This window comes from Microcebus murinus, chromosome 8 (genome assembly GCF_040939455.1).
Source record: "Microcebus murinus isolate Inina chromosome 8, M.murinus_Inina_mat1.0, whole genome shotgun sequence".
Classification (NCBI taxonomy): Eukaryota; Metazoa; Chordata; class Mammalia; order Primates; family Cheirogaleidae; genus Microcebus; species Microcebus murinus.
In genome coordinates this window covers 3,994,927-4,019,943 of record NC_134111.1, presented here as the reverse complement: position 1 = coordinate 4,019,943, position 25,017 = coordinate 3,994,927, and the positions used below count along the sequence as shown (strand labels likewise).

Below are 25,017 nucleotides of genomic sequence, written 5' to 3'. Positions count from 1 at the left end.
ACAAGATCAGCCTAGAGCATCTTGCAGTGCCAGAAAATATGAAAGTGCTTGTAGATAAAAAGCCCACAATGAGGGGTGCGTCAAGAGACACAGGAGCGGCTGGGCACGGTGGCTCACACCTGTAATTCTAGCACTCTGGGCAGGCCGAGGCAAGAGGATTGCTTGAGCTCAGGAGTTCAAGACCAGCCTCAGCAAGAGCGGGACCCCATCACTACTATCAATAGAAATAAATTAGCCCAACAACTTAAAATAGAAAAAAATTAGCTGGGCATGATGGCACATACCTGTAGTCCCAGCTACTCGGGAGGCTGAGGCCGGAGGATCGCTTGAACTCGGGAATTTGAGGTTGCTGTGAGCTAAGCTGACGCCATGGCACTCTAGCCCGGGCAACACAGTGACTCTATCTCAAAAAAAAAAAAAAAAAAAAGGAGATACAAGAGCCAGTGGAAAGAGCTTACCTCCCATTAACAAAAGCTGGAACAATTTGAGCAACAAAATAAAACAGCATTTAATTATAACCCAGAGTATAAAATCAATAGCCCTATATCTATTCTGATATAAATGAACAGTTGATTAAATAAATAAATGGGGAGAATCGCCAAGCCTCTCATACAGACATATTCCAAATAACTTGTGCAATATTTCTCCCTTTAGAATATGGAGCATAACTCCCCACCCCTCAAGTGTGGGCTGTGCACAGTGACTTCCTTCCAGAGAGCACGGTAGAGAAAGGGGTGAGGGAGAAAAACTTTAAACACCATCTCAGCCAGGTGATCAAGGTCAGGACCAACAGTGAAAAGTCATGTTGATAGCATCAACCCTTGATATAATGTGATGAAAATGTCACTTCGCCTCTGTGGCTTTCAACCTCAAAACACAAACCCCAGTCTAATAGTGAGAAAAACATCAGACAAATCCCAGTTGAGGAACATTCTACAAAATACCTGACCCGTCACACTGTCAAGGCCATCAAAAGCAAGGAAAGTCTGAGAAACTATCACAGCTCAGAGAAGACTAAGGACACATGATGACTGTCATGTGGTGCACTGGATGGGAGCCTGGGACAGAAAAAGGACATTAGGGACTAACTAAGGAAATCTGAATGAAGTATGGATGTCAGTAAATAATAATGTATCAATATGTGCTCATTAATTGTAACCACTGTGCTGGGCCTAATGTAAGATGTTAATAACAGGGGAAAGTGGGTGCAGGATATATGGAAACTCTCTATGTTCATTATTTATATAGAGACTCGAAACTATCCCAAAATAAAATAATAATAATAAAATATTTTTTTTAAAGATGCATGTCCTTTGATCCAGAAATTAGAAATTCCATTTTGGGAAATTTGCCCTGAGAAGATAAATGAGGATACAAACAGAGAATAAGTTACAGATATGAAGTTCGTAATAGTTAAAACGGGAAACAGCGGCCCTGCCGGGTGGCTCACACCTATAATCCTAGCACTCTGAGAATCGAGGGGGGAGGATCTCTCGAGGTCAAGAGTTTGAGACCAGCCTTAACAAGAGCAACACCCCGTCTGTACTAAAAATAGGAAGAAATTAGCTGGACAACTAAAAATATATAGAAAAAATTAACTGGGCATGGTGACACATGCCTGTAGTCCCCGCAACTTGGGAGGCTGAGGCAGGAGGATTGCTTGAGCCCAGGGGTTTGAGGTTGCTGTGAGCTAGGCTGACACCAGGGCACTCACGCCAGAGCAACAAAGTGAGAGTCTGTCTCGCCAAAAAAAAAAAAACTGGAAACAGCTTAAGCATCCAACAACAGGAGATGACAGCAGTGAATGATGATGGATCTACACAGCCCAAGGAAGGTGATCCATCTTAAGAAAGGGGTTTCAGATGTGCATGTAGCTGATATTCACGATACTTCATTCTAACTGCAAAATAACAGTATTAATCCATATTTGAAAATAAGTAGTAAAATACAAATAAGTAGAAAGACCTCAAAGAATATATACAAGAATATATACAATATATACTGAGATTGTCTTCATTTGGGGCATGTTCTGGCTTTTCTTTAATGAGCAAGATGAAATCCACAGGAAGGAAACAGATGAGCCAACCTGGACATTAGTCCAGGATTGCTACTCACATCCATTCCCATGGGTCAGGGCTGGAGCTTGATTGTCACTGTCTGTGCCCTTTCCGTTGTTAAGAACATTCAAAATCACTTCTGCAATAAGCAAAAAGGTATATTCAGTTTAAAAAATCATCATAGTATTCAATTCTGTGCAAACTCCCCGAACACATTCAAGATAAAATTTTATTTTATTTTATTTTTTATTTTATTTTATTTTTTTTGAGACAGAGTCTGGCTTTGTTGCCCAGGCTAGAGTGAGTGCCATGGCGTCAGCCTAGCTCACAGCAACCTCAAACTCCTGGGCTCGAGCGATCCTTCTGTCTCAGCCTCCCCAGTAGCTGGGACTACAGGCATGCGCCACCATGCCCGGCTAATTTTTTTTTTTTATATATATATCAGTTGGCCAATTAATTTCTTTGTATTTATAGTAGAGACGGGGTCTCGCTCTTGCTCAGGCTGGTTTTGAACTCCTGACCTTGAGCAATCCGCCCGCCTCAGCCTCCCAAGAGCTAGGATTACAGGCGTGAGCCACCGCGCCCGGCTAGATAAAATTTTATTTGTGAACATTCCATGCAACTGTCCAGGAAAACTGCAGGAATAGAGGAACAACTGCGCGTGCCGGCAGGGAGCCAGGAAGCCTGCTCTCAGGGATGTCCCTCCACTTCCACCCCGCTCCCGACCCCACCCGCACCAACACTGTCGGTCTCTTTCCCCGGGAAGAAAGAAGCCACCTGGGAGGAGCCAGGGACTGAGCCCACTCTGGACAGCACCCGGAGCCTGGGGCCAGCCCGTGTAAAAACTGGTGAGCAGCTGGCCGGTCGGCGGGCCCCACCCCGCGGCAGCTGCACTCCCTCCATCCTTCCCCCGGAAGAAGAGCTCGCGACGGGAAACCGGAAGACAGAGAACCCTCTCAGTGGAACTCCGCCCCGCCGGAGTTGTCTGATTCTGCGTCTGCGCGGGGCCGGCCACTCTGCGGAGACGGAAGTCGCTTCACGGAAGCTGCTGGGGCGCGGACGTGTCCTGTCCGTGCTGAGGGGAGGTGCTCAGGGACGCGCGGATCGGTTTTGTCCGGTGGAGAGTACGGACCCTGGAACTGACCCTCTAGTCAATTAATAGTTACATAAGATCTCTGACATATATTCTTTTATATTTATATGAGAGTCATGATTGTACCTTTTTAACAATGCCCCTCCACTGTTCTAAGGCCCGCCGGGACACCCAGCGGGCTTGCCCGCCGCGCCAGGCGGCCACGCCACCGCAGGGCACTGCCTGGGCTGCGGGCGCCAGGGCCTGTCCCTTCTTGGTCCCCAGAGTGAGTTCCGAGCAGCAACAGAACTTTAATTTTATTCACTCTCTTGTTTTTCTTGTCTTATTTTTCTAATCTTTGCTGAATTTGTGTTTGTGTTTTTATTTCTGATTCATGCCTGACTAGTAAGTTATCACCTGTTCTTGACAAAAATGAGAATTTGGTTCTATCGTCTGACCATTTAGTAATCTCTGCAGATGGATGACTGAGATCTAGTCACTTTCCAACAACAAACAACAGAAAACCCAGTTTGTTGATCCTTTCTTGTTTGTCTTGAGCTCAAGTCAATTAAGAATTTAGTGCCCACTGGGAAGAACAGCTTTTTGAGACTTGGGATTGTATTGCTGTGTTTACTTTTGCCTTGTGGCTGAAGCTGCAGGACTGAAGCCAAAATCACTGTGTCTGTGGTCTGTGTGTCTTTGAGTATATAACTGAGAAAAGCCTTGATCACATCATGAGTGTGAAATATATTAATAAATTAGATTATTATCTCTCCTAAATCAAAGGACCTCTGTTTTGATTAGTTTATAGGAAAAATAAGCACTTATATAAATCCAATATTTCTAACTTCTGATACTTTCAACATTTTAGGCTTTAAAAAGCCATTCATACAGAAACTGTTAACTTAGAAACATTTTATAAATCCAAGTGCACATAATTAAGGTAAACTTCTAGCATATCAGATTAGCTGATAATTTGTGGTTTTTAAAAAAACTTCTTTGATCAGTGTTAAATATAATACAAATGCATATTTTATTAGGTTTGGTCTCTCATGAAGAAAGTAGTTAGTCTGGGCTTCCTAGTTTATTGATCAAAAAACAAACATTATTCTAATATAACGTTACTATTACAAAAACTGGAAATTGGTATTACTCTAAGTTGAATCATTATTCAGACACATTTATCACATCAGCCTAAGTTTTGTAATACAAGAAACTAAATAAATTTCTAAGACCTTTAGATGATTTAGAACCTGGAACTGACATTGAATGGAGCTAATTAGTGGGTAACCATTGGCCACCTAGGTAAATTTCTAAGTGAGATACATATTAAAATAAATGACTAAACATACTTTTAAGGTTACATACTTTTGTTTATTTTTATATGCTGCAGAAAGGCAGTATCTTTGGGTCGGGTGACACGTGTTCGTATCTGCCACTCTAAGGAGTAAGAGGCACGTGTGCACGCGGACATGTGAGGTGTGCGTCCACACGCCTCGCCAGCCTGCAGAAACGCTTGCCTGGGCAGTTCTCAGGTTTCTGCCAGATACCCAGCTGTTTCTGTGAAATAGAAGTTGGTTACTCTGGACAAGTTATTAATACAGGTGGTTGTGCTACACAAAGCAATAATGACAAAGAAATACAACTATGTGTGCTTTTATTTTGTGAGGCCATAAAGGGGAATTTTATTCCAGAATATGAAAGAGTGCAGTGAAAAACCAAAAAAGTGAGTTTTATTTGTCTTGGTTTATAATACCCGATTCTGAAAAGAAACCAAGAAATATGTTAAAATCTTGGCAAATTTACTCACTTTTGATGGGTTTGCTGCCTTCACCTACAGCATGAAGGGCTATTTTTTCTTCCCATATCATCTGCCTAGACAGCAGATGGTCTGTATCTTACCAGAACAATGTCTGCCCTTTCTGCTGGCTGTGCTATGTCCTTAATTATTAAAAAGCAAAACATATATGAAACCTCACCTGTGAAAGAGATGAAGTTCCTCAAAATCACATCGCCTTCTAGTTTACTCTAAAATTTGTTTTTACTACTACTGATGAAAGGGCTAGCAAGAATTGTTTCTTGAACACCCATGATGCTCTCTGACTCAAGTGCCCAAATCTCTGACAACTCTTTTGATTTTCCTTCCTGAGATCAGATCCTCAATATAGAAACAGTAAAATAAAACTTTTTATCCTTAGCTAAAACATTCTCTGAAACTTCCCAGAGGGTCCGGAAAATTCACAAAGGTTTGTTCTTTCACCTTATGAAACGAGTGAGACATACTGGAAGTAATTATGTTTGTTCTTCCTTAATCGGCATTCCCAGAGACACTCAGCGCTCCCCAGGTTAAGTTTGTGTCAGTAAACTGTTGCCAGCATAAATATTTCAGATACTGCACAGGATTAAGGAAGGCCCTGAGGGTTTGCCGGTACCCTGGCCCTCCGTTGTATGTTCCACCCTCAGGGAAACACTGATGAAAACTCTCATGAAATAGTTATTTCCCAGCAGAGAATTTTACTCTCCTGCACTTTTGTATTTTCGTTGCTATAATAAATTAACCACAGTTCTTTTTTTCTTTTTGGCATATTATGGGGGTACAAATTTTAAAGTTTCAAAAATTGCCCTTTCCCCCCCTCCCCCCACAAGTCTGAGTTTCCAACATGACCATCCTCCAGATGGTGCACATCTCATTCATTATGTATGTATATACCCGCCCCCCTTCCCCCTCCCACCTGCCCAATACCCTATTACTGTAGTACCTATGTGTCCACTTAGGTGCTGCTCAGTTAATACCAGTTTGCTGGTGAGTATATGTGGTGCTTGTTTTTCCATTCTTGGGATACTTCACTTAGTAGTATGGGCTCCAGCTCTAACCAGGAAAATATAAGATGTGCTATATCACCGTTGTTTCTTAGAGTTGAATAGTACTTCATGGTATACATATACCACATTTTATTAATCCATTCTTGGATTGATGGGCACTTGGGCTGTTTCCACAGCCTTGCAATTATTAATTGTGCTGCTATAAACATTCAGGTGAAGGTGTCTTTTTTGTAGAGTCTCATTGGATCTTTTGGGTAGATGCCCAGTAATGGGATTGCTGGATCAAATGGTAGATCCACTTGTATCGCTTTAAGGTATCTCCATATTGCTTTCCACAGAGGTTGAACTAGTTTGCAGTCCCAACAGCAGTGTAGGAGTGTTCCTCTCTCTCCCCATCCAAGCCAGCATTTATTGTTTGGGGACTTTTTGATAAAGGCCATTCTCACTGGAGTTAAGTGATATCTCATTGTGGTTTTGATTTGCATTTCCCTGATGACTAGAGATGATGAGCATTTTTTCATATGTTTGTTGGCCATTCTTCTGTCTTCTTTAGAAAAGTTTCTGTTCAAGTCCTTTGCCCACTTTTCAATAGGGTTATTTGATTTTTTCTTGCTGATTTTCGTGAGTTCTAAGTAGATTCTAGTTATCAGCCCCTTATCAGATGCGTAGGATGCAAAAGTTTTCTCCCACTCTGTAGGTTGTCTGTTTACTTTCATGACTATTTCTTTGACTGTGCAGAAGCTTTTCAGTTTGATCATGTCCGATTTATTTATTTTTGTTGCTGCTGTGATTGCCTTTGGGGACTCCTTCATAAACTCTTTGCCCAGACCGATGTCTAGGAGAGTGTTTCCAACATTTTCCTCTAGAATTCTAATAACTTTATACCTTAGGTTTAAGTCTGTTATCCAGCGTGAGTTGGTTTTTGTGAGAGGTGAAAGGTGTGGGTCCTGCTTCAGCCTTCTACAAGTGGCTATCCAGTTTTCCCAGCACCATTTATTGAAAAGGGATTCTTTTCCCCAGCGTATGTTTTTGTCTGCTTTGTCAAAGATTAGATGGCTATATGAGGATGGTTTTATATCAGGATTCTCAGATCTGTTCCACTGGTCAATATTCCTATTTTTGTGTCAATAACAGATTGTTTTAATTACTACAGCTTTGTAGTATAGTTTGATATCTGGCATATTAATACCTCCCATTTTGTTTTTGTTGCCTAGGATTGCATTTGATATTCAGGGTCTTCTCTGATTCCATACGAAGCGTAAAATTATTTTTTCTATATCTGTGAAGAATGCTGATGGGATTTTAATAGGTATTGCATTGAATCTGTAGATCAGTTTGGGTAGTATAGAAATTTTAATGATGTTGAGTCTTCCGACCCACGAGCATGGTATGGATTTCCATCTGTTCACATCCTCTACTATTTCCTTCTTCAATGTTTCATAGGTCTCCCTGTAGAGGTCTTTTACCTCCTTGGTCAAGTATATCCCTAGGTACTTTAATTTCTTTGTTGCTATTGTGAAGGGTATTGAGTCTTTGATTTGGTTCTCAATTTGATTGTTGTTGGCATATATGAATGCCTCTGATTTCTGTGTATTGATTTTGTATCCTGAGACTTTACTAAATTCATTGATCAGTTCCAGGAGTTTCTTGGTTGAATCTTTGGGGTTTTCTAAATATAATATCATATCATCAGCAAACAGTGAAAGTTTGATCTCTTCTGCCCCTATTTGGATACCTTTAATTCCACTTTCCTGTCTGATTGCTGTAGCCAGGACTTCCAGCACTATGTTGAACAGAAGTGGAGATAGTGGGCAGCCTTGTCTGGTGCCAGTTCTAAGTAGGAATGCTTTCAGTTTTTCCCCATTCAGTATGATGTTGGCTATGGGTCTGTCATATATGGCTTGTATCATTTTTAGATATGTTCCTTCTATGCCTATTTTATTAAGTGTTTGTATCATGAAAGGGTGTTGAATTTTGTCAAAAGCTTTTTCTGCATCTATTGAAAGAATCATGTGGTCTTTGTTTTTGCTTCTGTTTATGTGGTGAATTGCATTTATAGATTTATGTATGTTGAACCATCCCTGCATCCCTGGGATGAAGCCCACTTGGTCGTGATGGATTATTTTTTTGATAAGGATCTGGATTTGGTTAGCTAAGATTTTGTTGAAAATTTTTGCATATATATTCATTAGGGAAATTGGTCTGTAGTTTTCTTTTCTTGTTGCATCCTTTCCTGGTTTTGGTATCAGAGTAATATTCACTTCATAAAAGGTGTCAGGGAAGTTTCCATTCTTCTTGATATTGTGGAATAATTTCTGCAAGATAAGTATTAGTTCTTTGTAAGTGTGGTAAAATTCAGGTGTGAAACCATCTGGACCGGGACTTTTCTTTTTAGGGAGATTTTTAATTGCTGTTTCTATTTCAGCTGTTGAGATTGGTCTGTTCAGGGAATCCATTTCTTCCTGGTTGAGCCTAGGGAAGCTGTGTGTTTCTAGAAATTTGTCCATTTCCTTCACATTTTCCAGTTTGTGTGAATAAAGATTTTTGTAGTATTCTTAAATTATATCTTGTATTTTCTTGAGATCAGTTGTGATATCACCTTTTTTGTTCCTGATGGAGCTTATTAGAGATTTCTCTTTTCTGCTTTTTGTTAACCTAGCCAATGGCGTGTCAATTTTATTTTTTCAAAGAACCAACTTTTGTTTTATTAATCTCCTGAATAGCTTCCCTGTTTTCAATTTCATTTAATTCTGATTTGATCTTTTGATTTCACTTCTTCTGCTGGGTTTGGGGTTGGTCTGTTCTTCTTTTTCCAGCTCTTTGATCGTTTCATTAGATTGTCTATTTGTGATCTTTTTTACTTTTGGTTATAAGCATTTGTGGAAATAAACTTTCCTCTCAGAACTGCTTGAGCTGTGTCCCAGAGGATTTGATAATTTGTCTCTCCATTGTCATTTTCTTCATAGAATTTTTTTTATTTCCATCTTTATTTCTTCATTTGTGAAGTAATCATTTAGTAGGAGGTTGTTTAATTTCCACGTTCTTGTATAGAAGTGTGAGTTTCTGTTAGGGTTGATTTATACTTTCATTCCACTGTGATCTGAGAAGATACATGGTATGATTTCTATTTTTTAAAATAGAATAGAAATTTTTAATAATAATTTTAATAATAATTAAATAATAATAATAATATTTTAATAATAATAATTTTAATAATTTTTAATAATAATTTTAAATAAAATAAAATAGAAATTTTTCTTGAGGTTTACTTTGTGTCCTCAAAGTAATGGTCAATCTTAGAGAATGTCCCATGAGCTAATGAAAAAAACGTATATTCAGTGGATTTTGGGTAGAATGTCCTGTAAATGTCAGTCAGACCCAATTGTTCTAGATTTTTATTTAAGTACATTATTTCTTTATTAATTTTCTGTTTGGAGGATCTGTCTTGTGCCGTCAGTGGGGTGTTGAAATATCCGGTGATTATGGAGTTGCTATTAATCCATTTGCTTAGATCCAGTAAGGTTTGCTTTATGAATCTGGGTGCACCTAAGTTGGGTGCATATATATTTAAAATTGTTATCTCTTCTAGTTGAACTGTGCCTTTCACCATTATATAATGACCATCTTTGTCTTTCACTACGTTTGTAGGTTTAAAAACTAAATCGTCTGAAATTAGAACTGCCACGCCAGCCTTCTTTTGGCTTCCACTTGCTTGGAATACTGATCTCCACCCTTTTACTTTTAGTCTATATGCATCCTTGCAGGTTAGATGTGTTTCCTGAAGACAGCATATACTTGGCCTGTATTTTCTTATCCATTCAGCCAGCCTATGTCTCTTGAGTGGAGAGTTTAAGCCATTCACATTTATTGAGAGAACTGATAGGTAAGGTAGATTACTGTTCATTCTGTTGGGTTGGATGTTGTTGCTTTGATTTCTCTCTTGAGCCATTGTATTATCTGGCCTTTAATCTTTGGGTTTTGGTTGTTTTTATATTCGTGAGTTTTTATTATGGTATTCTGTGCGTAACACTGTTTTGAGTACTTCTTGTAGGGCTGGTCTTGTCTTGGTGAATTCTCTGAGACTTTGCTTATCTGAGAATGTCTTAATTTCTCCTTCATATATGAAGCTTAATTTTGCAGGGTACAAGATTCTAGGCTGGGCATTATTTTGTTTAAAAGAGTGAAAGTGGGTCCCCATTCCCTCCTTGCTTGTATTGTTTCAGTTGAGAAATCTGGAGTTATTCGGATTGATTTTCCTTTATATGTAATTTCCCTCCTGTGTCTCACAGCCTGTAGGTGGGTCCCTTTTGTTGATATTTGGTCAGTCTGATGACTACATGGCGTGGTGTTTTCCTGTTTGCATTGTATCTCCCAGGAGTCCTTTGGGCCTCTTGTATTTCTAATTCTAGGTTACTGGTTAGACCTGGGAAGTTTTCCTCAATTATTTCTTCAAAAAGTTTATCTAACCCTTGGGTTTTTTCTTCCTCCTTCTCGGGAATCCAGTGTACCGGCAGGTTATTTTTCTTTGTATAATCCCACAATTCTTATAAGCTTTGCTCATGTCTCCGATTTTTCTGCTCTAGCTCTGTGATTAACTTATTTGATTTGAATGAGTTGTCTTGCAGCTCTGAGATTCTTCTGTTTGGTCTACCCTATTTTTGAGGCTTTCCACTGTGTTTTGAATTTCCCTGAATAAATTCTTCATATCGAGGATATCTGATTGATTCTTCTTCAAGATGTCGATCTCCTTAGTGAATCTTTCTTCCAATTCTTGTATCTTCTTTGTAGTTTCTTTGTGTTGATTATCCATTTTTTCTTGCATTTGATTGAGCTTTTTAACAATCCAATTTTGGAATTCTTCTTCTGTCATTTTAGTGTTTTGGGTTTGTTCAGGCTCCATTTCTTGAGAGCTGGTGTATCTCCTAGGGGGTGTATTTTCGCCTTGATTTTTTGAGTTGTGTTGGGTCTTCCCCATCATGGGTCAATTGCTAGAGCGCAGTCGACTACTTTTTGTAGGTTCTTGATCAAGCACTGGGGGGAGCTCTTCCACCACACTTGGAAGTTTCCCTGACAGGGGTAGCTTTTGGGGAAAGTGGGTTTTCTTGTCTCGCCCCACTTCCAGGGGTGGAGCCTACCACTCTGGGCAAGAGAGATGCGGGCTGAGGGGAGGCGGTATCTCGCCAGTCTGCCCTGCACCGCAGTGCCCAGTGGCTGTAACTCCCCTCGGCTGCTAGGCTTCTCAGTAGATCCTTGATGGAGCCAGGCCTGATGAGCTGATCACCGATTGTGTAGGGGGGGATTTGCCAGGAGAGTCTCTAGTCTGGGCGGGGGCGGGGGCTTTGCCGCTGCTGGCTGGGCTGTAGACCCCTTCAATGGCGATCGCTAGGCCACTCGTAGGGCACCAGAACTGCGAGCGACTGATTAGGGTGCAGCCGGTGCTGGGCTGGGGGCCTGGGTCAATAGGACGCTCCCGCAGATTCCTCCATAACACCTGCCTGCCCACCTGTTCAGTCGGAGCCCACGCTTTTACTGACCTGCCCTGTGAGGTTTTATTCGCCTGGGGCAGTACCAGCTTAGAGCCCCCTCTTAGTCTCGCAGGTTACCGGAGGTGAGACCTCTAACGCCTCCCCGGTCCATGCCGATCAGTTTCTTCCCGTCTTGGAGCCGTCCTAGCTCGGGGCTCAGGGGAGACCACGCCACCGCCTCTCACCATCAACCGCACCCTCCAGCACCGTCTTCTCCTGCTGCAATTTCACACCAGTTGCAGACAGGTCTCTGGCTGGCTGGGTGTGGAGGTCAATGGGGAAGCAAGGAGTTCTCCTGTGGGTCTGATCCCACTTCACCCCCTGGCCCGGCGGGCGGGCGCCCTCCCACGCGCCCTATTGTTTGCTTTGCACGCTCCAGAGAACGCGATCTTATTTCCCAGTCACCTTGTTTATCCTTTTATGGGAGTCCTGCGCTGAACCTCTGCGGATTCTCAACGCTGTCCTTTTAGTGGGGAGATCCACTCGCGTGTAGGAGACCTGGATCTGTGTCTCCTTCTCGGGGAGCAAGAGTCCGGAGTCACCTCTACTCCGCCATTTTTCTTAACCACAGTTCTGATCATCTACAAGAAGCTTTTCATTCAGTCTCACGTGCGTCTGGGAGCTCTTCTGTGCACTGCAGCCGATGCTGAGTTTTCACTAGGATAAAACTGCATTTGCATGATAAGGGTCATATTTGGGATGTTATACTTGGAAATAATTCTCTTTTAATCGGGTATGATAATTATATACAGAATCAATGCCACAGAGCCCTCACAGGAGAACATGCCTGGTGCTTGAGTCCCAGCCTCACAAGTGGTAGGGAAGGTAGCTTCCTGAAGGCCAGGAGCACCACCAGATTTGGAAGACTTTGAGCAGAGAGGAAGTCATCCAAAGTTATCCAAAGTATGCAGGTGAGATCCGGTAGCAATGACTCCTTAAGCTTTATTTAGCCTAACAGATAAAAGAGTCTTGTAAAAGATAAAAGACTAACAGAGAAAAGACTCCTTTAGCCTAACAGATAAAGGAGTCTTGTAAAAATCCCAGCTAAGATTCCATATACAAATGTCCAGACAGAAGCTAACTCTAGGGCCTTAGCAGCTGCCGATGCCACACAGCTCTTTCAGATTCGAAAGCTAGCTCAAGGAGGACGGTAAAGGCAGGAACATTCTTGCTGCACTCATGTAAATAAACAGGCTGCACTTAAAAGAGACCTGCCATTTTGCCGTCGAGACTGCTTTCAGAGATTGCAATGATCCTGGGAGAAGGAGAACAGTACTGTTCAATCGTGAGAGGCTTTAAATGGGCAAGAAACCACTGAGTGTCCTTTTGATGGAATTCTGAATGTCATCTAAAGCACCCCCAGGGATTGTCTGACTCTCAGACAGGGGCATGGTACATCTCAGGCAGAGCATGGTACAGCACAGAGTCCACTCACTGAGCATCCTGGGCTTAGAGCCTGGGCTGGGGCCGAGGGCTGCATGGGAGCCGGCATCCGGGCAGGCGTCGGAGGAGTGGGCAGGGGACACACAGGCACACTCAGCACGACAGTGCCCCAGCTGACTCGGGGACAGATGGGGGAGTAGCAAGAGGGGCAGCCAGCCCTGGGGCTGGGCATGGGGGCCCTGCAGGGAGCGGGAGTCAGTGGGGGAAGAGCTCGTCCCTTGGCAGTGTTGACTGCAGCTGGGCAGAGAAAAGGTGGACCCATAGCTAGTCTGCGTTGTAGGGACATGCCACTCAGGCGGGGGTGGGGGGGTGGGGGGGTGACAATGGGGCTAGAGAGATGGTCAGGGCAGAGCGTGCAGGGTCTGGTTAAGGATCTGGGCTTGTCTGGGAAGTGGAGGTTATTGGAGTGTTGAAACATGGGAGCAATGTGGTCAGAAGTGAGTTTCAGGAAAATCTCCCGGCGGCCACGGTCCACTTGGGGATGGACTAGAGAAAGATACTGCAGAGGTGGCGGGACCCACGACGGCATCAGTGCAGGAGGAAATGAACAGCAAGGCTTGAACCAGGAGGAGGCAGGTGGGAGGAAGAACCAGATGCAGAGCTCTCTAAGAGCCCAGTCAGAGGACGAGGAGACAAGGCTCCTCGATCTGGAACGCAAGTCACAGACACGCCTACAAATGTGATGTGTTTGTTTCACACAAAAATAAGTCAGGAGATGGCAATCGGGTTGAGCCAAACACTGTCTGATGCTATTCCCCTACTCTTGGGCTCTGCCATCCTCAGATCTAGGCCCTTTGTCTGCCTGCATGTGGCCTCGGGGTCACATGACGGCTGCTGCACCTCCGCCCTCGTCTCAGGCAGAAGGAGACAAAGACCTTTTTCTTAGTAAACCTTTGACTTTTCATTTGGGAAGGGATGCCCTCATCTTATTGGCCAGGACAATGTCATGAGGCCACCCCTGGCTGCAAGGAAAACTAGTGACTTCAGTGGAGAACATTGGCACCTGGACACATCAGCTGAGTTAGCCAGGAGGCAGGTGAGCACTGGGTGTGCACCTAGCGGCACCTGCTCCAGGGGAGGGCCCACATTCGGCAAGCCAAGCCTAGAGAAACTTAGAGTTCAAAGTGCCCCTAGGGAGATGGCAGTTAGACACTGGAAGATATAGATTTGGGGCCCTCAGTTCATAATGGCAGATAATCTTCCAGAAGCTTCCTAGCCCATTCTTGACTCTGCTCTATGGAAACCACGTGCCTTCTCCACCTACCCACCAAGGTAGAATGGGGAGAGGCACCAGGCCCCCAGGAGAAATGTGCCGGCCTTAGCCCTGGGTGGCGCCTGTGTGCCGGCCCTGGCCCGCCTGCGCCCGCGCCTCCTTCCTGGTCACCCGCAGTCCACAGGGCGAGGATGACGCCTGGGGATGGCTGACGGGGGCGGCAGGGCCCTGCAGGGCTCTGTGCACCCTGAGAGCCCTTGCCCAGGCAGGACTCGCTGTCCATCCGTGCCCTTGCTCTGACCCTCACTTGTACTCAGGGCTGTCAGGAAGTTAATTATCCTTTTTAATTATGCGGAGAAGGGCCTTTCCTCAGCGGTTTGCTCTTCCACATAATCAGAGTCGGGAATGTGGCCAGGCAGCCTGCGGGAGCCCGGGGCGGGAGCAGGCAGGCGGGCTGTCCTGACCGTGGCACTGAGCTGCCCCTTAGCGGCGCCTGCCATGAAATGCTCCCTCACTCCTCTGACAGCGCAGGTCACAGGCGCCTGGGCCACCCCTGCCACCGCCTCTACAGGCTCCCCCAGCGCCAGGCTCCCCAGCAAGAGCTTGGTGCCCCATCCCTCCCCAACTCAGCAACCTCGGGCCACTCCTGCCACTGGCCTTCCAGGGACTCCCTAAGGTGCCGCAGGTCACCTCCCCCGTGTGCACCGGGTGGCAGCTCTGCCTGACCGCCTCCAGAGCCCTGAACACCCACAGAGACAGTGCCCACTGCGGCTGCCACTGCGGCTGCGTCCTCCAGGCTGTGAGCACTCCTGGGGCAGGAACCACATTTTAATACTGCGAGGGAGATGGAGGCTGAATGGATGCAGGAACGGATGAGTGAGTGGATGAACGTCCGGAGACTGATCTACCTCACAGAGGCACAGCCCCAGCCGCACAAGCCTCCAAACGGCTGAGGGTGGTCCCAGGCTGTCCATACTGTCTCAGTGGTGGGGCAGGTTCCGGGACAAGGAGGCAGGGGGTGTCTGATGAATGTTCCTCCTGGGTTTGACAGAAAGAGCAGACCTGCCTGGGCATGTGCTCTGCCACACACTGACCTTCGAAAGGCTAGTCCAACAGACTGGGCAGAGAGCAAGGGCCACCCCAGTGTCACACTCAGAGCTCACTCCACACACTCGGTCTCTGTCCAGCCGGGTTCCCTGGTCTCTAGCCTTTTCTGGAAGCCACTACAGAGTGGACATTCAGGGTCTGAGCTCCTAGCATCTGTCTCCCCTTCTCCTTGGAGGTCTCACTCCAGTTTCTGTTCCGGTGATCACCCCTCCCTACCCAGCGGGCCCACCTCCAGCGCTGGCCCGTTCCTCTTGGGCCAATCAGCAGGTCCCAGCTCAGGCCCCAGCAAGGGGGTCAGGACTGGGGACCTGACCACGTTAGGCCAATTACATGAAAGAGATTTTCTGGGGGCTTCCAGGAAGAAAGTGTGCAGGTATCAACCTGCAACCACTGGGGACCCAGCCCCCAAGTGAAGCTGACGCCCAGAGGATGGGGGACCAGGAATACCCCAGAGGACCAGCAGGCAGCCTGGACGCCCACTGCCAGCCACCAACTACACTCACCGCAGGTTCTGAGCAGAAGCACGAGGTGTGGAGGCCTCTTGCTATGTTCCTGCATGGAGCCTGGTGCTGGGGGTCGGTGAGGTCAGGGGTGTGGACACTTAAATTCCCAGAGGCAGGGCCAAGGGTGCCCAGGCCAGCCGAACTGAGTGAAGCCACTCCAGCCTGGCTCCCCAGTGCAGCCGAGGACGAGGGCGGGAAGCCAAGCGGCACAGGGTGGGGGCCGCTGTGCAAGGCCTTGCGAGCGGGCAGGATGGGGCAACGGAGTTCCCTAGGCCGCCCGAGACCTGAGATACTTGACAGTGGAGTCTGCAGGGCCCATGGCCTTGGGTGTGGGGCAGGGAGGGCAACCAGCACTGGCCAGCCGTGTGTCATGATTTCAGGTGCCAAGTCCTGAGACTTAAAATTCTGTTTCCTGCCGGCAAATTGGTTCATAACATATAGAAAAATAAGTTCATAGATGTTCTAAAGATTTTGACAGGGTTTCAAGAGGCCCACACCTTGCAGGAAGCCCCGTGGATGCCTCCACCCCTGGCCTGGCCCTCCCCGGACACCCCCACCCCCACGCAAGGGACCGGCCTTCCTAGGCCTGGCTTATCCCGTCCCAGCTCAATCCTCCCCCGTCTTGCCCGCCACACTCTGGCTCGAGAGTGCAGAGGAGTCTCAGAAGGAGCGCTCTTCCCAGCCCTGGCCTGGACCTCCTAGGGCATGGGGTCTTCGGGAGCCACCAGCCTCTGGGGGGCCCCCGAACCCACATCCCCAGCCTGCCTGCGAGCCGGGAGCCCTGCCCAGGGACTGGGCCTCCGTGGCCTCGGCAGCCCAATCAAGCCAGGCTTTGCCAGCCCTCCAGGGCACTATGTGCCCCGCTGCCAGGTGTGAGACCCGGCCCGCTCCTTTCTACTGCTCCCCCCCTTCACCGACCTCTCAACACGTCCTCCACTCCATCCTGGCTCTGGCCTCTGCTTCCTGCCCCGCCCCGCAACTCGCCAACCTGCTTGTTCAAGCTGCCGCCTCTGAACGCCCCTCAGGCTGACATGAACCCGATGAGAAGCTGGCTCCCAAACACACAGCCCAGCTCAGACTCCAGGCAGCTGCCCCTCCGCAGTGGGGTGGGGACCTCGAACCCTGCCCACCCACCCCTGCCTGTCTCTGCAGCCGCCCCTGCTGCAGAGCAGGCTTTTCCTACCAAAGTGCCCAGCTCAAAGCCACCACACCGTGATACATCTTTGAGTCTCGTGGCAAAATCTAACACAAATGCTTTCTCTTGGCTAATGTGCTTCAAATGACAATGTTTTACGTATTCACGCTGAAATAAAAGTGAAGACTCCCCATGTTGAGAGGTGGATGCACACCCCACGGAGCCCAGGGCGGGCTCTGGCAGGGACGAAGGGCGAGGGAGGAGGCAGGGCAAGCGGAGGCCCCTGTGACTGCCACTGCTTGTGGACTGTGGGTGGCAGGGCCACCTGAAGGACAAGGCAGGGCCACAGCAACGCCAGCTCCTGCGAAGTCCAGGGCTCCACCCACAAGCCAAGCTCAGTCTCTGACACTCAGCTCACCGCTTTGCTCTTACGTCAGCACAGATTTACGTGGAGACAGGCTCCTCCGCCTGGAGTCCAGGCCGGCAGCTGGCCTGTGAACGCCAACGCCTGCAGCTCCCGGGAAGCCGCGGCTGCACGTGCCACGGCTGCTCAGACCCGCCAGGCCCACCAGCGGACACGAAGAGCCCGGGGCTGGCGCGCAGGGCCCCACGCTGAGGGAGAAGCCAGGCCCGAGAGCTTGCCCCTGACCAGGCCCTGCCAGACCGAGGCCTTCCCTGTGGCCTGGGGCCAAGGGCTCACATCCATCCCTGTGCCATCGCTCACCCAGAAGCCACCGGACCTCCTGGAGCTTGGTCCCTGACTGCTAGATTGTCATGTTTTAAATGAGGTCAAACGGGACGGCGCCCAGCTGCCTCCTCGGCGCCCACCCCGGCCCCTGGCTGCAACAGCCCCTCGGCTGCGTCAGAGCCCAGTCGCACTCAGAAGGGGACGTGGTGGCCCTGCGGCTGGCCCACCAGTGCCCGCCTGCGAGGGGGGCTGTCTCGGTAGGAAAGCCACAGATAACCACGGTTCCATCCACACTTACAGAAAAGAGGAAGGAGAAAAGTAAACACACACACATTTCCTGAGTGTTTTCGTCAGTTTTTGTTTCGTCTCGTTTTGAACACTAAGATTTATTTTCAAACAGCACACAGACCGTCTGCAGGGCCGGGCTGGGCTGGGCTGGCTCTGGGCCCACCCACAGCAGCTGCCAGAAAAAGGCCCCTTGCCCGTGACACGGCCGAAGCTTCAGGCAAGCGTGTGGCTGGGCAGCCCCGCCCCGCCCCGCCCCGAGGCCCGCACACACGCGGCACGGGCAGGGCGCGGGGCTCAGCGAGGGGTCACAGCCGCTCGGGAACACCGGTGAATCCCACCGACTTGCGGGACGGGCTCCTTGGAAAACCACCCAATCTCTGGGAGAACACCTCGTAGGTCTCTCCTCTTGATTTCCCTCTGTTTTGCAAAAGTTTAAAAACAACAACGAAAAAAATAAAAATAAAAGAACCACACATTTTTCGGGAAGAGGTGTTCTTCACATGCCAGAGGCCACTCCGTCACTGCACTCGCTCGGTGAAGTTCTCAGGGAAGACACCACGGCACTTCTCCAGCTCCTTGTGCTGGTTCCAGTCGCTCTCCTTCACGCCCATGAGCCAGCCTTCATCCTGCGGGCACAGCCGGGTCATAGTGCCACAGGCAGGCATGCGTCTCCCGTCCTGCTGCTCTTTTCCCTCAGCCCGCCAAGCCCACCCTAAGAACACCTCCTCCAGGCAGCACTCCCTGATGCTTGCCGAGACCTGTGCCCACTGCCGCCCCGCCGCAGCCAGCCACCCTCAGCAGGCGGACTGAACCTGGCGCTATTCTGGCGACCCTCCTCACTCTGGAAGGGCAGCCTCACGGCCGCCCTGGTCGGGCATGTCCAGTCCCCTCACTCAGGGCAAGGGGCTTCCCACCTGCTGGCACCCGCACAGGCCATAACTGTCGTTCCAGGCTTCCAGACGCCTACACACAATACCAGAATGTTCTAGGAGCAAGGACCAGTTAAAAGCTTCTAGAGAGATCCACGCCACCCCATCAACAATCCCTTCAGCTCCAACTGCCCCTTGGCTTTAACACTGACCCCTCACCACTCACGGGGCTCCTACCCGCACCCTGACAACCTTCCAGCCCCATACCCTGGCCCCTGGAACTGCAGTGGACATACACCCATGGCTGCATCCCTACCCATGGCTGCACCCCTGCCCATGGCTGCAACCCTACACATGGCTGCACCCCTGCCCATGACTGTATCCCTAAACATGGCTGTATCCCAGCACATGGCTGCATCCCAGCACATGGCTGCATCCCTACACATGGCTGCACCCCTGCCCATGACTGTATCCCTAAACATGGCTGTATCCCAGCCCATGGCTGCATCCCAGCCCATGGCTGCATCCCTATCCATGGTTGCACCCCTACCCATGGCTGTACCCCTACCCATGGCTACACCCCTACCCATGGCTATACCCCATGGCTGTATCCCTACCCATGGATACACCCCTACCCATGGCTGTATCCCAGCCCATGGCTGCATCCCTACCCATGGCTATACCCCTGCCCATAGCTGCACCCCTGCCCATGGCTGCACCCCTACCCATGGCTATACCCCTGCCCATGGCTGCACCCCTGCCCATGGCTCTACCCCTGCCCATGGCTGCACCCCTGCCCATGGCTGCATCCCTGCCCATGGCTGCATCCCTACCCATGGCTGCATCCCTGCCCATGGCTGCACCCCTGCCCATGGCTGCACCCCTGCCCATAGCTGTATCCCTGCCCATGGCTGCACCCCTGCCCATGGCTGCATCCCTACCCATGGCTGCACCCCCGCCCATGGCTATATCCCTGCCTATGGCTGGGCTGCTGCTGCCCCTGCGGCTGGGCTCTGCCTGGGTCTTTGCTATTTCCCTGTGTCATTATAGGCCTTGTCACAGACCTCATGTATGTCCTGTGTGAGGCCACTCAGCCACTCATGGACCACACCCACTGTGGGAGTCCACCAGGATTGTGCTTCCTGAAACCCTTCCCAGCCGGGCTGGCCCACAGGGAGGTCAGTGGAGCCGGGGATTGGGAGAACAGAAACTCAGCACCAAGCCCCAGAGACCCTGGTCACTCAGGCTCCCACCCTGGGCCTCAGTGAGCACCTGCTGCCCTCATGACCCAGCCCAGGACCCCCAGGCAGGCCAGCTTCATCCCAGACCCAGCCGGACCTGCCACCCCACATCCCCAACAATCCATTCATAGACGTGTTGACAACTCATGGGTTTTCTGGAAGCAAGAAGACCCCAGCCAGGCCCCCTGTGCACGGCCTGAGGGCAGGCAGTGGCTGAGCTTCGGCTGAAGCTGGGATGACCACATGGCACCCCAGACACCCCACAAGCACATGTGCTATCTGCACAACCACGGAGGCTCCTGCCAAGGGCCCACGGCCACCAGAGGAGGGCAGCTGACCCGGATCCAGAAGGGACCCATTTAGCACCCAAGTCAAGGGGAGCCCTCGCTTCAAGAGATTAACATGGAGAAACCACAGCAGGAGGAAGAGGGTCTGGAAGGCATGTGGGGCGACCCTCGGCTGGGGACACAGCTGGGAAGCCTGTGGTCCTGTGTGGCTGGGGGCAAGGCCCACCTGGAGGGGGGCAGGGCCCGCCTGGAGGGGCATGCAGGACCGACTGGAGCCCAGCAAGAGCCGGCGCTCAGGCCACTGCTCGGTCCAGCTGCAGAGTAGGCACCTTGCAGGCAGTGACCTATCCTGGGAGGAGGGCAGGCCCCTAGGGACAGGGGCAGGGAGGGAGATGGGGAGAGAGACCTGGATGCAGAAGTGAGAGACAGCACCGGAGGAGGACAGGAGGAAGCGGGAAGGGAAAAGCAATGGCTAAAGGGGGAGAGAGGGAGGGGCCGGGCCAGGAGACGGGGGAGCAGGGGAGGAGCTCAGGGACAGAGAAGGCTGGGGTGGGGGCTGCGGTTCTCCTGGCCTGTGCTGCTCCTGCTGGCCAGCCCCGCCAGAGCGGCCCCCAGCACTACCTGCTCTTCGGGGTTCTGGAAGGGGATCACCAGCACCACGTCGCCAGCTTTCAGCTGCAGCTCGTCTGTGTCGGTGGCCGTGTAGTCGTGCTGGGCCTGCACCTGCGGGGGTGGGGATGGTGTGTCAGACCTCTGGCCCCAAGCTCCAGCCTGCACAACGCTAGGCCTTGTGGTGTGCACGGTGTGGCCACGTGGAGACCCTCAGCGCCTGAGAGCAGCAGGACGGGCCTCAGAAGCCATCCTGCCTCCCGGGAGTGGCCTACGAGGGTAGTGTGACTGCGGGAAACCAGGCCTCCAGGGGCTCAGCGCCCCATCCCACACCCAGGGCTCCAAGGGATGCAGTCAGAGGCAGTGGGTCGCTGGCCTGGCTCACCTTGAACATGAACCCCGGGGGCAGGTCCAAGCGCCCAGCCCCGCTGCCACCCTCCACGGTGCCGTTCACAGCTGCTGGGAAGGTCTCCACGACGACAGCAGGAAGAGAGCTCTGGGGGCAGGGAGCACAAGTCAGCTGGGCAGGGAGGTGGTGCAGGGAAGGCCGGGGCCACCGCAGAGGGGATGGGAGGGGAGGTATCTGCGCCCGGTGCCAGACTGGCCTGCACCAGGTCCCTCGACAGGAGCCAGGCCTGGACCAGCACAGGCGAGGAGCAGGGGGAGCCGCAGGCAGGCGGACAGGCAGTGGGGAGGAGGAGACGGGCTTTGGACCCTGCTGTCTTACGGAAGCTGATTCACTTGCCGCTGTCTCCCCGGGCTCCTGGGCTCCGGCCGCAGGTTGGGTCCCACCCGCCACCTCTGAGGCCTCTGCTGGCTGCAACATAAATGCCGGCTTGGGGTCAGACACAGAACAGGTCCTGAGACCAGGACACAGGAACCCAGCCACAGGAGGGCAGTGCCTCGCCCAATCCCACTCCCTGCGTGGGATAGCAGCCCCGTGCGTGGGAAGCAGCTGGAGAGAAGGCGCGAGCGGGCCCAGGAACACTGCCGGTCATGCTGAGCAGCCTACGGCGGGCCTGGCGCCCTCGGAGCCTCGGAGGTCCCGCCCGCTCGCCCTGTCCAGTGGCCCCTCGCAGATGGCCCATGCCTAGGGACAGCTGTACCTGCCTGTCCCAGCGGGAACACAACGCAGGGCGGGCTGGAGCAGCCCATGCCCAGACCCGGGGGCATCTCCCCCAGGGGTCACAGCAAGCGGGGGCTGACTTGGCGACAGACTCCGCCCCTTTCCAGGGCTGCAACCAAGTTACTCCACCTGCCTAGTCTCCCTTCCCTCACTCGTAGGAGGCAGTGTCTGACTGACAAGGTTACGGGGAAGATTCAATGAGGACACTGGCTAGTGCTGGCATAAGCACATTGGTGCTCCAAGTGCTCCTGCCTCCTACTCTAAGAGGCTGGGCTCCGGGGGCGCGGGGCAGGGCTAATGTGCCCCAGCCAGGCCCACTCCCCGCCCACGGAAGCCCTGGTGACAAGCCCGTCCCTGTCCTCACCCTCAGGCCCACGGTGGCCTGGTCCATCCTGCACCCCCTCCTCCAGGCTCTTCCTCCATGCTGCCCCCCAGAGGCGGGGGACGAACCAGACACTTACTTGGGCAGTCCCCGGCTCGGCCGTCTGGCTGGGCCAGGCCACAGCAAAGGTGCCCTCAGCAGCACTGGGCTCCCCGGAAGGCAAGCTGCCAGCTGGACCCTCTGTGGGCTAGTGACAGGCCACCAGGAGAGAGTGGGGGACAGTGGAGAGGCCGGGGTGGAAAAGGTGATGGGAGGGACGTGGGACAAGAGAAGACGGTCACCAGTGGCCCGTGCTGGCAGAGGGCGGGGTGTGGTGCCTGCAGTGGGGGGTGGCCTGGCCGGGCCCACCTCCCAGCCCCTCACCCCTGCGTCCGCCAGGGAACAGGCCGCTGTGACTGCGCTGCAGAAGCCAGCACCCACTGAGAACTACTGTCCAGTGGCCCCACCAGCTCCACAGTAAAGACTGTCCGAGGGCTTCCCGAACTCCGGGGGCCCAGGGCCTGCGCCTGCGCCTCCCAGCGCCCCTGCTTGTCAGCGGGTCTCAGGGCCCGTGCCCAGGAAGCCTGGGAGACCTCTGCTCTGCCATCACCAGCTGTCGGGCGAGTCCCGAGCCTCCTGGGCCTCCATGTCCTGAGCTGTCAGGCGTGGGTGACACCAGCCCGCAGGCCCTGCTCTCAGAAGGCGCCCCTACCCTGCCTCCCTCAAACCATCCCTCCACCGCCTCCAGCTCCCTCCAAGCAGCTCCGCCCTCGGGCCCTCTTGGCTCGCAGGCCTCACCCCACCAAGGGGACACAACCATCCTGGGTGACCAGCCGGCCACTGTCTAGAGGAGACCAGAGGGCCACTCAGAGGACCCTTGTTCAAGCGACACTGAGGAGCCCCTTTCCCACGGGCCTGACACGGAGGGAGAAGCAGCAGGATAGCTGCAGACAGGGCAGCCCCGCCAGCTCCCTGCGCAGCAAGCATGGCGTGTGCATGTGTGCGTGTGCATGTGTGCGTGGGCAGGTGTGCGTGTGCATGTGCGTGTGCAGGCACCTGTGGCGGGCAGGTGGAGGAGGCAGCATGTGAACCGGGGTATGTGCGGGAGCGCGGCTCCCTGAGGGGCGGGGCGCAAACACTGAGCTTACCTCCCAGAGGTCCCACGGAATTGGCTGAGCGCAGCAGTGAGGGGAGAAGGACAAGTTAGCACAGACGTTAAGATGGGGGCGGCAAGCAGTTCCCGGGGACACCCCCACCCGCCCAGGCTCTCCAGCACAGCAGGCACAGGCTGGCCCAGAGCGGCTGGGCCCTGCGGTCCACCATGGACGCGCCCGGACACCTCTCAGGAGGCTGGGAGCCCGGCCAGGGAGTGCCCGGACAAGGGGCGGCTGCCACGAGGGCAGAATGCTGAGAAGAGCCGGCAGTTGCTGGGCAGGGCTTAGCCGGCCCTCCCGAGCGGCCCTGGCTGGCCCGTGTCTGCTCTCTGCCCCACACCCGGCGGTGCTGCGGGCCGGGGCCAGGATGCCGGGGGAGGGCCGTGACCTGGGCCTAGATGGGCCCACGCGGCAGGCGTGGGAAGCCGGCGGATCGTGGGCAGTGGTGGGCACAACCAACCTGACCAGAGGGCGTGGGTGCCTTCACGGGGCTCGCCACGGGCGGGAGGGGGTCAAAGTCCAGGTCCAGCAGACTGGCCTGCTCCGAAAAAGGCCCCGGGGCTTCAAACTTGGCAGCGGCAGCAGAGGAGGAAGCGGTTAGTGTCAGGCGGGGAGCCGCAGGCGCACACGGCAGGCTCACGCACGCACACAGGGACACGCACACACGTCCAGGCACCGGCCCGGCCACCCCACCCACACGCAGGGTGCACTGCCCGCAGCCACATGCCCTGGCACAGGCCCCGCCCAGAGGACAGTCCCTGGCGCACGCCTCGGACTTCCAGCAACAGGCTGCTCGGGCGGCCCCGCAGGGCCAACACAAAACCCGCACTCTCCCGCCTCTGCCTGCGGGCGGGCGTCGCCCTGTGCCTGCCCCTCCTCTCTGCTCCCTACCCCATGAGCTCCACTGACCTCGCCCTGCCCCCAAGAGCAGTGTCAGGCCACAGCCACTGCCAGACACAAGCACACTCAGCCCCCAAACCAGGAAGGGCCCAAGGGCAGAGGCTTCACGGGCCTTTCCCCAGCCCAGACAGCCCAGGGTCCAGGACAGGGACCACCAGCCCACATAGCCCAGGGGCCAACCTTCAAACTGGGGTCCCCAACACTGGGGGCTTCAGAACCCCTGGGGCACCTGCATTAAAACTGCAAACCGTCCCCCGTCCAGCAGCCACCCCCAGAAATTGCTGCTTGTTGAGCCAGGGTGCCGCAGGAATGTGCACGTACAGGCACAGCCCAGGAGACGGGGCACGGCACCGGCAACTCTGTGACAAGCCTGCGGTGACCAGCTGTCCTGGGAGGGCAGGGGCCTTCTCAGACACCCCCACAAGGAAGGGCCCTGCGGGTGGGAGCAGGGACTCCCCGCGGCTCGGGAGGCCGGCCAGGGCCGCTCCAGCACCCGGGGACAAGCTGCCTTCTGGGAAGGAGGAGCCCATCCTGTATGTGGGGCTTCCCTGGGGGGCCAGAGAGGACTTTGCCCAGGTCCAAAGGAAGAGGGATGTGGCTCAGGACACCCCCTCCC

General features: G+C 52.2%; 1 protein-coding gene and 1 long non-coding RNA gene across 29 annotated transcripts in view; both read right to left on the bottom strand.

Moving 5' to 3' along the window:
- LOC105879281 (uncharacterized) overlaps positions 1-2,990 on the bottom strand; it is a 37,775-nt gene extending 34,785 nt beyond the window's left edge. The window contains exons 1-2 of the long non-coding RNA XR_001157691.2: positions 2,835-2,990; positions 2,116-2,196 (exon numbers count right to left, since the gene is read on the bottom strand). This is a non-coding gene — a long non-coding RNA (uncharacterized LOC105879281). The remainder of the gene's footprint in view (positions 1-2,115; positions 2,197-2,834) is intronic.
- A 14,905-nt stretch (positions 2,991-17,895) lies between these two features.
- BIN1 (bridging integrator 1) overlaps positions 17,896-25,017 on the bottom strand; it is a 53,711-nt gene continuing 46,589 nt past the window's right edge. For 8 of the 28 annotated variants that reach the window (XM_076005456.1, XM_012779335.3, XM_076005459.1 and 5 more), the window contains 4 exons: positions 21,588-21,677; positions 21,246-21,356; positions 20,873-20,974; positions 17,896-18,480 (listed from right to left, as the gene is read on the bottom strand). In XM_076005456.1, coding sequence (XP_075861571.1) covers positions 18,373-18,480; positions 20,873-20,974; positions 21,246-21,356; positions 21,588-21,677 — 411 coding nt within the window. In that variant the 3' untranslated portion in view covers positions 17,896-18,372. Of the gene's footprint in view, positions 18,481-20,872; positions 20,975-21,245; positions 21,357-21,587; positions 21,678-22,447; positions 22,556-23,495; positions 23,520-23,961; positions 24,070-25,017 lie in introns of all 28 variants that reach the window. The other 20 variants (XM_012779229.3, XM_012779289.3, XM_012779249.3 and 17 more) reach the window with 7 other exon arrangements.